This window comes from Rattus norvegicus, chromosome 9 (assembly GCF_021556685.1).
Source record: "Rattus norvegicus strain SHRSP/BbbUtx chromosome 9, alternate assembly SHRSP_T2T, whole genome shotgun sequence".
NCBI lineage: Eukaryota > Metazoa > Chordata > Mammalia > Rodentia > Muridae > Rattus > Rattus norvegicus.
Genome location: NC_141542.1, coordinates 29,346,910 through 29,359,457, shown reverse-complemented (window position 1 = coordinate 29,359,457; position 12,548 = coordinate 29,346,910). Strand labels below are relative to the sequence as shown.

The following is a 12,548-nucleotide window of genomic DNA, read 5'->3' as shown; positions in this document are numbered from 1 at the left end:
TTAATCCTAGCACTCAGGAGGCAGAGGCAGGCAGATCTCTGAGTTCAAGGCCAGCCTTTTTTTTTTTTTTTTCTCGGAGCTGGGGACCGAACCCAGGGCCTTGCGCTTGCCTAGCAAGCGCTCTACCACTGAGCCAAATCCCCAACCCAAGGCCAGCCTTGTCTATAGAGTGGGTTCCAGGGTAGAAACGTCAGAGCCCCCCCCTGGAACTGGAGTTATAAACAGTTGTGAGCTGTCCCAGGGGGGTGCTGGGAATCGAACTCTGTAAGAGCAGCAAGTGCTCTTAACCACTGGGTTGAAGGTATAAACCACCAATGAGCAAACAACATCTGAATTCTGGGTGGAAATCTATTGTAAAGTGTATTAATGTCTTTACTCAAAGAAATCTAACATTATTTGACTTAGCGCTAAATCTCTTGGGGCAGTAACAACACGAAAGTCAGGAAGCCCCTGTTCTCAGAGGGTGCTGAAGAAGTTACAGGCACAGTCAGTGTTTATAAAGGACTGAGGTGGTGCAGAGGAAAATGTGTTTGTTCTTGTGCACACCATACAGGCACGCAGACCCTTAGTACAAGTAACACAGACACTGCAGAGTCTGGGCTGTGGGAAACAGCAGGGGAACAGTTTCCTGTTGCCTTCCAGTTTCTGTGGCTCTGCAGTCTCTGCATTCTAGAGAGTGGGAAGCAGACTCAGCCCAGGCTCCAGGCTCCGTTAAGCAAGTGGTGGCTGGAAAGCAGGGGAGTGAACATCCTGTTCTCTGTGAGCGTCTGGAGCAGGCTAAGGACCTACCCACACTGATCCAACACCAAGAAATGCAGTCCTCTTGGGTGTTAACAATTAAAAGTATATGACTATTACGTGTGTGCACGTGTGGGCTGGTGTGCATGTGTGCCAGTGTGCATGTGTGAGGTAAGAGGACATCTTTGTGGAATGGCCCTCCCCTCCTTCTACCTTTGCATGGGTTTCAGGGATCAGTTCAGGTAGCTAGGCTTGCTTAGCCATTACTTAACTGTTGAGCTCTCTCACTGGTCCATACTATTAACCATATATGTTATTAAGTGCTGGATGATGAGACTGGAGAGCTGGCTCAGTAGTTTAGGGCACTGACTGCTCTTGCAGAGGGCCAGAGTTCAGTTCCCAGCATCCACCTCGTTGGCTCACAACTGCCTGCAACTCTAGCTCCAGGGGACGGGCATCTCCAGCTACCTCAGGCACCCGTGCTCATATACCTATCCCTACACAAGCACACACATCAACAAGTTAAAAGTAATAAGGCAAATCTTTAAAAAACATTTGCTAAGTTAAAACTTTAACAAACATACACAGTACATACTTCTGATAATGGCGGGGGTTTTTTTTTGTTTGTTTTGTTTTGTTTGTTTTGTTTTGTTTTGTTTTGTTCATTACAATAGTCTGGGATTTCTATAGAAAATTTACGCAGCAATTCTCAAGTGGAGTCACTCTTGGTGCCATGGATTTAACGGCTGGTGACCTAGTTATTGCCCTGCAGTGCGTGCTGCCCCCAAAGCTCTGCCCGCATCCCTTCACTGCAGGACGGAGTTCCCAAAACCTCCAGAGGAACACCCTGGACAAGATACCAACGACCTACTCCCCTCATCCTGAGAAAGTCACAAAAAACTATTCTGAAGCTTCTAGGAGAGGCTTCTTGTTAGCTTCATATACAAGGAATTGGGGAGTCAGCCATATGCTCCCCCCACTTGGGGGGGAGGGGAAATGGCGAAGCTATAGGTGAAGATAATCAATTATAATAAAAATAAAGCAGATCATATGTACTATCTCAAGTTGCATAATGGAGTGCAGTGTCCACAGTGCTTCAGAGAACAGCCTGTGTAGCCATGTCACGTTAAGTACAGAGGCTGTGTCACAGGGAATCTAAAGGTCTAGCAAGAATGGGGCCTGGGGGGCTGGAGAGATGGCTCAGCAGTTAAGAGCACCCGACTGCTCTTCCAGAGGTCATGAGTTCAATTCCCAGCAACCACATGGTGGCTCACAACCATCTGTAAAGAGTTCCGATGCCCTCTTCTGGTGTATCTGAAGACAGCTACAGTGTACTTAAATATAATAAATAAATAAATCTTTAAAAAAAAAAGAAAAAAAAAAGAATGGGGCCTGGGGAGATGGGGACCGGCAGACTGGTGATGAGCGCGTGACTATTTGGTACCAATCTGTATTTTATCGTCGTACAGACTATGTTTGAGTCAGGGTCTGTAACTCTTGGCCCAGGCTGCATAGAACTTATGACAATCCTTCTCAGCCTCCTGTGTGCTGGAACACACACCAAGGATCCATGGATATAAATGATACCAGAGGAGAAGGGAAACCACCGGAAAACACGATCAGTACAGAACAGCTATGGAAAAGTCCCCACCTGCGGACACTGTGGTAGTGACAGCCACACCTGGGGACACTCTAGTGACAGTCACACCTGGGACACAGTAGTGACAGCCAGGAGTGGCCACTGGGGACACTGTAGTGACAGCCAGGAGTGGCCGCGGAAGGCTAGACTAGTGTAGTCCATCTGAGGGAAATCTGTGTATCTGCAGAGTCTCAAGCATTACTATATTGTAAAAAACTGGGTCTCAGGTAGCCCAGGGTAGCCTCGAGTTCACTATGTAGCCAAGGCTAGTTTTGACTCCTGATGGTCTTTCTTGCTTCCATCTCCCAAGTGCTGGATCACGGGTGTCCCCCCTCCCCCCAGCAGAAGGAAGCATAGGGCGAGACCTGGCAGACAGCCAGTGCTCAGAGTTAACAGTTTCAGGACAAGACCAATCACATGGAGTCTTGAGGACTCAACATCTGAGAGCCCTGAAAATTATAAAATTATCCCGAGTTCACTCACAGTAACCCAACCCAGGGACACCATAAAAAATAACAGCTTTGTATTTTTCCAAAACTTGAGGACAAAGAATGACTAGGGAGCACGCATGCGTACATACGTACACACACACACACACACACACACACACACACACACACACACACACACACGGGCTGGCGATATCTCATGATATCTTAGACAGTCAGGGGGCTTGCTGCCAGGTCTGAGCTGAGTCTACTTCCCGGGGCCCAGGCATGGTGAGGAGAGGCCCCATCAGCTCTCCTATGACCCCCACAGTGCTCATGGCATGAGTGTATACCATCCCTCCCTCCAAAATAAATAAGTAGTTGTGCTAAGAAACAAACAAGTAAAAGCAGCAGCAGCAGTCAGGAGAGCCGCTGGAGGCTCTGGAGCTCGGCGCCGAAGAAGAAACAGCCGTGACCACACACACCAGATGCAAGGGCCCTCCTCCTCCTGCAGCCCAGTGCAGACTATAGTAGTTAATATTTGTGAAGTCAACAAAAGCTGAGTCACCTGAGAAGAGAGAGTCCCAGTTCAGGAACGGCTTCCATGAGACGACTGGCCTGTAGGCAAGTCTGTGGGACATTGTCTCACCATTGATGTTGGAGGGCCCAGCCCACTGTGGGCAGTGTCATTCCCTAGGCAGGTGGTTAAGAAACTAGCTGAGGAGTGGGGCCTAGTGGTGCACACCTTTAATCCCAGCACATGGGAGGCAGAGGCAGGGGGATCTCAGTAAGTTTGAGGCCAGCCTGGTCTACAGAGCAAGTTACAGGACAGCCAGAGCTACACAGAGAAACTCTGTCTTGAAACAAAACAAAACAAAAACTAGCTGAGCAAGCCATAGTAAGTAAGCCAGGAAGCAGTGCTTCTCCGCCCTATGCACTGAGCCTGTCTCCAGGGATCCACTCTGAATTACCACACTGGCTTCCCTCATTATGGACTCTGGCGTGAAGTGTAACCCGCTCCTCCTCACGGCGCTCTTGGTCCTAGTGTGTCATCTCAGTGGTAAGACGGTAAGCTAATACAGCAGCCCTGCACAGCTTGTGTGTCAATGTCAGAGGGCCACCGAGGGGAGCAGCTGTCTTCTACCATGTGGGCCCCAGGGGTCAGACTCAGGTCACCTCACTGGCCCCAAATCCAATTTGATTCCAGATTTTCACTGTAGAGTGGCTAAGGAAGAATGGCCAACCATAAAGCAAAGACCCTAAGTTCTAAGTACATGTCCTCTAAGGTGACAACCGTATTTGAGCAAATGCAACAGGAACTCCCCTGTCACACATGTGCCTGGCACTGACCTGACAGAAGAACTGCTGCTGAGTCCCCGGGGTGCTGCTCAAGGTGCTGGGAGATTTGGAAGCAGAGACTGGAAGACGGTGGGACACACTGACGGGTACCGGAGTTCTGTTTGCCTGTGTCAGCTGGTCTCCTGTAAAGTTTGATCCTGATGCCCCAGACTGTACTGCAGGCCCAAGAGTAGGGTGGGCAGTACTAGCTGAGCTGACGGCGGGGAACCGAGCAGGTCCTGACATGCTGCTCACCGAGGCCATGGTGGCGAAGCCTGGCCTTCCTTGGGAAACACTGCTCTGCCCAGGCGACAGGTGTAGCACAGTTGGTGAGGCCTGCTGCAAGGGCATCTGTCCTCCCACGATCTGAGGAGAGGCATGGTTGACGATCACTGGGCTTCCAGAGGTGGCAAAAGTCTGCCCAGACACCAGCTGGACAGCGGCACTCTGGTTGTTGAGCATCTGTCCGGCATATGGTTGGTTGGTCCTGAGCATGTTAGAAGAATTCCTATTCAACATGACATGCTCTGAGGCCACTTGGCCAGAGATGAGCTGGGAGGGCTGAGTCTGAACAAGTTGCCCATTTATAGTCTGGACATGGTGGACCGAGTTGGAGCTGACAGAAAGGCTTGTGGGTATAAGGAACTGACTTTGGGGTGTGTGAGGCTGGCCCATGGGGGAGTGAATAACAATGCTGCCCCCTGCGCTGCTCACCGCCTGTGAGGTGACAGGCTTCCTCGTGTTCTGTTGGTTGACAATGTTCACAGACATGTGTGGACCAACCACGGAGCCCTGGGGCGAGCTTGCAGAGGCGAAGGAGATCCCTTGCTGGACGTGGTGCTGCTGGAGTCCAAGGCTGTTCACATTGTATGTACTCTGCTGACCCATCTGGATCGGCTTTGGCTGGATATTAATTGGGACTTTATTTGAATTTGGTGCGAGACCCCTTTGAATAATGATGTTATGCACAGGTAGAGATGCTTGAAAATTTGTGCTGTTAAATGGGACGGTGACAGGCTGTGCTCCGGGGCTGGAAGTGGGGTTCCCAAACAAAGAGTTGCCGTTAGGAGTCTGTCTGTGAACCAGAAGCCCCCCACTCACACTGGACGGGGCTTGCTGCCCACTGCCTTTCAATATGATTTGAGAGCCATCTAGGTTATTAATAGTCATCATGGAAGGCTGATTACCAAAGGACCCGATTAACTGAATCTGACCGGAGCCACTGATCTGGCTGCTATTGGGCAAATGCTGGCTGGGAACACTGATCCCCACGTGTTGCATAAAGCCATGCTGTACACCCACTGTATTGCTTGCAAACGATGCTCCGACAGGCACGTGAGTCACCCCGATAGGCTGCAGTGTCTGACCTGAGTAATTAGAAACATTAGAAGCCTGAGTAAAGGATGCTGATGAAGAAGGATGAAGCTGGGCTTGTGCAAACTGTTGGCTCGAGCCTATACTGGCATCCAGATATGCCTCTTCTGCCAGCGTCTGTTCAGTGATATTAGCCTCCTGCAAGGATTTCTGAAGAATGTCAAAGGGTTGGTCCTCACTGAGATCAGGGAGAGGAGAAGACTCAAGTTCATCTTCAAGAAACTGAAGGCTGCTTGCAAGCGGCAGCCCGTCACTGGGCCCTTCTCCGAGCTGGTTACTTACACCTTTGAGGGATGACTTAGGGTCAGCGTTCTAAAAAGCAGAAACAGTGTGTTACAAGGCACATCTAACCTTCAGAAAAGACACTCATAAATCCCACTGCTGAATAAATAAATGTAAATACAAAGTTTAATGATAAGGTTTCAGGGCATGCTGATTTTATAATTGCTGTTATGTTGAAACAAGGTACTGCTCAGGCTGGTCTGGAACCTGCAGTCCTCCTGGAAAATACAGCTTTCTCCAAACCACTTACTTTCTTTCTCCTGTCTTATTTCTTTTTTTTTTTTTTTTTTTTTTTTTTGGTTCTATTTTTCGGAGCTGGGGACCGAACCCAAGGCCTTGCGCTTCCTAGGCAAGCGCTCTACCACTGAGCTAAATCCCCAACCCCGTCTTATTTCTTTAGTTATACTGACTAGTCTGTATGGCTATTGCTTTGACAGATGATTTTATAGGGAACATACAAAAACCTAGCTGAGGTGAGGCTCACGTGTGCTATCTCAGCGCGGACGCTCAGTAGGGATGACCAGGAATTTGAGGTCAGCTTGGGCTGACACGCAGGGTGAGGCCAATCTGAGCCACATTGTGAGACTCTGTCCCACACATAAAGACAAGCTAGACATGCTGGCGCAGGCCTTTAAACCCAGCACTCTGGAGGCAGGAGAGCTCCGTGAGTTAACACCACCACCACCCACCCCTGCCCCCCAAAAAGGAAAAAAAGCATGACCCAGTAGCTCAGAGATAAGAAGTAGATCTCTAGATGCCCTTAGTCATGTCATGTGCCTGTCTACATCTAGTTTCTTGTTTTGTTTTTGAGGCAAGTCTTACGCTGTAGCCCTGGCGTCCTGGAACTCACTATGTAGACTAGGCTGGCCTTGAACTCACAGAGATCCATCCGCCTGCCTATTTCCTGAGCGCTGGGATTAAAGGTGTGTACCACCAGTGCCAGCTAGCCTTCCTTTTTGAGGGGGTGAGTGGGGGTGCTAAGGATTGAACCTGCAACCCCAGCGGTGATATGAATTCCCAGAAATACTTTTTCAGGTTGTTTCCAAGGTTTTATTGGGATTCAGCCCAGGGGGTATATATCCAGACCACCGTACACCAAGGAGTCAAAATGGGTTTGAGGAGCCCTGGGTATCACTCTACTAGATGTCCAAGAAGGTATCTCTACAGTCCCCAGAAGACCAGAGCAGACCAAAGTGAGTCCCATGTAAAATGAATGCCCTTCTGACTTCCTATAAACATTTACTTATTAACACTCTAGTAGTTGGGAAAACTATCTCAAACTAAAAACAAACTCGGGTAATTCCAAAGGAAAAGCCACCCCTTCCCAGATATGCATGTGTGTGTTAGTTATGTCCTGAAGGAACCCCCAGGGAACAGACAATGCATGGAGGCCACAGTGCAGACCCAGGCGGGGAAGCTGAAGAGAGTAATAGGAGCTAAGACACCTGCAGGGCCCTGCCATCCTCTGTGGCACGGACAGGAAAAGGGTTTTTTAAAGATTTATCTACTTATTTATTTTATTTATATGAGTACACTGTGGCTGTCTTCAGACACACCAGAAGAGGGCATCGGATCTCATTACAGATGGTTGTGAGCCACCATGTGGTTGCTGGGAATTGAACTCAGGACCTCTGGGAGAGCAGTCAGTGCTCTTAACCACTGAGCCATCTCTCCAGGCCTAGAAAAAAGTTTTAACTTGCTGTTCTGGAAAAGGAACCAAAGACATCATGCACGATGAAGGCAAACTCTATCTACCACAAGCCCCCTCATCCCTCAGGAGTGATTCTGCTCTGTGTACTATACTATAGTCAAAAAGAAACAAAAAGAAAAGGAAAATTAAAAACAGACTGACCAAGCATTCTAGTCCAGTGGTGGTGGCGGTGGCAGTGGCAGACACCTTTAAATATCAACACTTGGGAGTCAGGGGCAGGTGGATCTCTGAGTTCAGGGCCAGCCTGGTGTATAGAGTGAGTTCTAAGACAACCAGGGCTACACAGAGAAACCCTGTCTCAAACAAAGCAAAAGAAATGAAATAAATGAAAGAACGAACGAGTATTCTTGTGTGTGGTGGCACACACCTTTAGATCCCAACACTCAGGAGGCAGAGGCAAGCAGATCTCTGTGAGTTTGAAGCCAGCTTATAGGTCTATAGGGCTATAGAGAGAGACCCTGTCTCAAAAAAAAAAAAAAAAAAAAAAAAAGAAGGAAGAAAGAAAGAAAGAAAAAAGCCTTCTGATTTGCAAAACTCTGCGCAGTTCTGAGTCTTCAGCTGGTTGAGTATCAATGGCTGGATGATTAGACAGAAGAGCCAAGGCTGGGCTACCTCACGGCAGGTCTGAAAGAACCATTTGAGAGGTAGTGGGAAGAGCAATTGAGGGGCTGGAGAGAGGGCCCAGTGGTTAAGAGCACTCAGTGAAGGAACCCCTGGGGAACTTATATGTAATGAGTACATCTTTAAAAAGAAAAGCAAAGCAACTGAGAGCCAGGCGGTTATGATCTCTGGAGCAGTGTCAAGGCAGAAGAGAGGCAGGGCGGCCGGCACCCACAACTAGCATGTAGAAGGTCAAGCCTGGGAACTGCTGAGAGTTGGGGGTCATAATGGACTCAGAATGAGCCCAGCCTTAAAAGAGAAGACAGGATGGTGGTGGAGCACCTTTAGTGCTAGCATTTGCGAGGCAGAGGCAGGCGGTGTCTAAGTTCCAGGCCAGCCTGGTCTGCACAGAGAGACACCATCTCACGAGGCTGGGGGTGGGGTTTGGGGATGCAGCTCAGTAGGTAGAGCACTTGCCCAGCATGCATGACGGCTGGAAATGGGTGCCCAGCTCCAAGACAAATAAAAAGGCCACTGAGTCACAAGACTTCCAGGACATCAGCACTGAGGCTTTGAAGCCACCAAAACAGGTCAAGGTTCGTTACATGATGTGATCAGATAATACCACTGAAATACTCGAAAGACTTGAGCATGTCCACAGACTGTGTAAGCCATCGAGGTCCCCAGATGAGGGACACAAGGCTGTAAGGGATGATGCTGAGTCCGTGTTTGGTGACTACATAGCCAAGTGGTCTCTATGAACCGCTGTAAGGTAGTTTGTTATTGTGTTTTCCTACTGAGAAAATAGAATATCATTGAGATTTACAAACCTACCTATGATCAGCATAACTCGTGAGTGTCAGAAGGACAAAGGTTTGGGCAGTCCCATAGCAGACCGTCACGTGTAGAAGAGGAACGCAATGGAAAAGATTAAGGTCATGTAAGTTTAAAGAGCAGCTCTTCATTGTGTGTGCATGGTGTATGTGTGCATATATGGTGTGTGTGCGCACGCGCGTGTGTGTGTGTGTGTGTGTGTGTGTGTGTGTGTATGTGCATGGTCTATGTGCATGGTGTATGTGTCATGATGTATGCATGATGTATGCATGTGTGGGCCTAGGTATGCATGGACAGGGGCCTAGGTGTCCTGCTGCCTGCCACATGCTATCTGACTTCGGTGAGCCAGGGCCTCTCACTGAAGCCGCAGCTGGGCTGGCTCCTGTCATGACCCTCAGCCCTGCGGTGGACGCACTTCCGCAGCTAGAAGTTTTATGTGGGTCCTGGGGATTTGAACTCAGGTCCTTCTTCTGGCCCAGCAAGTGCTCCCACCTTGAGGCCTTTCCCCAGCCCCTAAACACAGGGATCTGAAGATCTCCAAGTAAGACTCTAAACTTTCCCATCTTGTCTACATGCCTAGAGCTTAATAGTCTGGGCTGTAGAGGCTGGGGCCTGAGTCAGAATCCTAGCGCTGCACCTCTTGGCTGTGTAAAAATCTCTCTGGGCCTTGGTTTCCTTGTCTATAAGACCGAGTTAATGGTAAAACCACTTCGTGCAAGTACTGTGAGTATCAAATGCAGTCTGTACGAGCAAGTGGTGGTCAGCACCTTTATCTTGGTTTTAAGATTAACATTATTTGTAAGTAACTATAATTAAAATGTCTCCTTAAAGCAAGATTCTAAACATTCTCATGCGCCTTCCTCACATCACAACACTGTCATTTCAGGAGGTTAAGGCCTTAAAAAGCTGGCAGTGCAGGGCTGGAGGGACAGCTCCGTAGGCGAAGGCTCATCACAAGGTCTGAAGGCTTGAAAGTGATCCCTGGGACCCACTGGGTGGAATGAGGCAACCAGCTCAAGGTTGTCTGTCCTCCTCCTGACTGCTGCACACACACATGGGCCCATACGTAAGCCCTCCTACACACATACACAACATAAATGTTAAAAACAAGAAGAAACTGGCAAGGTATGTGTCTTTTTTTTTTTTTCTTTTCTTTTCTTTTTTTCGGAGCTGGGGACCGAACCCAGGGGCAAGCGCCCTACCACTGAACTAAATCCCCAACCCCTAAGGTATGTGTCTTGAAAGCCTGATCCTATAACAAGAAGAACACTGACATATGGGTTTTTCCTCTCCTGTCAATTACAAGGTGAGGTAATGATTCTTAGCACTCTACGGAGGCAATTAAAGTCTCTCCTGTTAGGTTTCCTTGAGAGAGAAAGGCTGCAGGTTCTGTTTTCAACACTCACCGTGGAGTTGGCGAAAATTGAATTAGAATTGGCTGCAGAATACCCTGCGTTCGTCACGTCATCGCCGCTCTGCAAAGTGGGAATTCAATATGGCAGTTACTGCAGGGTGTGGAGAAACGAAAGCCAAGCCTGAGACATTGTCACTCACCGATTTACTGCTAGGTCCGTGCAGAAAATAGTTCAATGCTTGTGGGTCTCTAGAAAGAAAGAAAAGAGAGGGAAAACAAGTAAATATTGCTACTTCTATTTAAATATGTCGCTGATATTTCAGTAAGGCAAAAAGAGAACGACGTACTAGCCTGAGTAAAATCTCCCCATTCTGACCATTTCTACAGCTCTGCCTCCTGAAAGCACCTACTGTTTCAGTCCCGGGCATTGAACTCAGGATCTTGCTCAGGTGAGAATGCTAAAACTAAGCCACACCCTGGCCCTGGGTCCTTCCTGAGACTTACTAAAAGATAACAAGTAAAACCAAAAGGAATGGATTGCTGTGTTATGACCCGTGTGTAAAACTAACTGCCTGTCTGTCCCAGAGCTGTGGCCACGGTAAATGATTATCTTTTATTTTAAGAGCCCAGATGCTTCAGAGAGCTACTGAGTTCGTTTTGTTCCTCACACCTCACACAAGTGGTCCACCCCAGGTTCCGCAAGAGCATCTTACCCAATAAGATCGAGGAGACAGGAGTCATCGTCATCATCCATGACAACTGCAAGGAAAGAGGACAGTGAGTCTGAGCAGAGCGACTGGCAGTGTGGACGCAGCGGGGCTGCTGCGCGCTGAGCCTCCTTCTGCAGAGGAACTGTCATCATGGGAGCTTCCTCTAGTCGCCTGTCAAGTTTGCCATTTGCAAAACGTTGTGGCTGTTGGGCACAGTCATTTGCCAGAAGTCCTGGCTACTCAGTTAGGACTGAGAAGGGAAGGGAACTTGAGTCTAAGAGTTCAAGGCCAGCCTGGGCAACAGCAAGATCCCCAGTTCATAAATAGTAAACACCAAATACCAAATACAACCGAGCAAGCCAGGCATGCTGGCAAACACCTGTGATCCCAGGAGTTGGAAGGCAGAGACAGGAGGATCAGGAAGTGAAGGCTATCCTTGCCTACATGACAAGGTTAAGGCCAGCCTGGGCTACATGAGATCCCATGTCAAAAACAAAGTTAATCAAAATAAAGGTAGAAACTATAAAATTAAGTTACTTGGATACGTTTTTGACTTAAAGGTGTTTTCACTGTAAGTCAGTTTTCAACTTAGAGGTCCAGAGGCTCACACACATCTAAGACAGCTGTAGCCACCTCCCATGTGCAGACTCCCGAGAGGACCATGAAGGACGGAGTGACGCCATCAAATGGAGAATGAGCACGGGCAGAGAACAAATTTTGGTTTAGAAAAGCTCTCAGACTCTTAAGTCTTTCAGTGTTGTAACTGGATACTTCTAAACACTGAGAGCAATTCCGATTTCTCAACATATTTTGATGATTTCTAGGAAGGCAAAAAGCGGGTTCTCTCCACATCTGGAGACAGACCAGGAGGCCGTGTGGTGCAGGCCATACGGGCTCCAGGAGCGGGGCCTGAGTGCTTCCCAGTGCAGCAATACTGTCTAAGTTCAATGCTGAATAGTCCATAGCTGGACCAGGAATGTTTAAAGTAGAAACTGCAGCCCAAGCTCGCCCCACTGCAGCTCGGAGCTCCCTCTCCCTGCCCGCAGCAGCCACACGCACGGCCAGCATAGCTCTGGCCCAGACTGTAACAACTGAACAAATTCCAGGAGTGGTTCTCCCCGAGAGCCAGTCAACTTACACTAGTGATCGACACCTGGCAACCCTGCTTCTCACCCATTTCAAGCCATGCGTGGAATAATTTACATCACAGAACGCCAGGGCCAAGAGTTCTGGAGCAGTTGGAAAGGGCAGTTGTGAACGGCAGTTGGACGGAGGAATGAAATCCTGTAGAGATGCCCAGAGGAGGGGCATGCCCAGGGATGGCAGAGGGAAGGACGAGTCAGACGGAGAGATTTTTCTCTGTTCAAACTCCCTGCTCCCATTAGTTCCCCCAAACCAATCACAGGGCTAACAGATGTGGAATTCCCTCCTGCCGGGAAGGGCGCTTTCTCTGCTCTAGAAGAGTGGAAGGGTAAGTTTCCCCGAAGTGGGACCCTCCTGGGGGTGCTGGATTGGCAGGGTTGCTGAGTGGCCAGGCTGA

At 48.8% G+C, this 12,548-nt stretch overlaps 1 protein-coding gene and 1 long non-coding RNA gene across 7 annotated transcripts in view; both read right to left on the bottom strand.

Annotated features, from left to right (window-relative positions):
* Nucleotides 1-12,548, bottom strand: part of Bicral (BICRA like chromatin remodeling complex associated protein) — an 84,898-nt gene that overhangs the window by 19,248 nt on the left and 53,102 nt on the right. For 4 of the 6 annotated variants that reach the window (NM_001437649.1, XM_087565089.1, XM_087565090.1 and 1 more), the window contains 4 exon segments: nucleotides 4,156-5,829; nucleotides 10,351-10,419; nucleotides 10,499-10,547; nucleotides 11,012-11,057. In NM_001437649.1, the coding sequence (NP_001424578.1) occupies nucleotides 4,156-5,829; nucleotides 10,351-10,419; nucleotides 10,499-10,547; nucleotides 11,012-11,052 (1,833 nt within the window). In that variant the 5' untranslated portion in view covers nucleotides 11,053-11,057. 6 annotated transcript variants of the gene reach the window in all.
* On the bottom strand, nucleotides 6,191-9,369 carry LOC148003620 (uncharacterized). Its single transcript, XR_015629397.1, has 2 exons — nucleotides 8,222-9,369; nucleotides 6,191-7,458 (listed from the first exon to the last, which is right to left on the bottom strand). It is a non-coding gene; the product is annotated as an uncharacterized LOC148003620 (long non-coding RNA).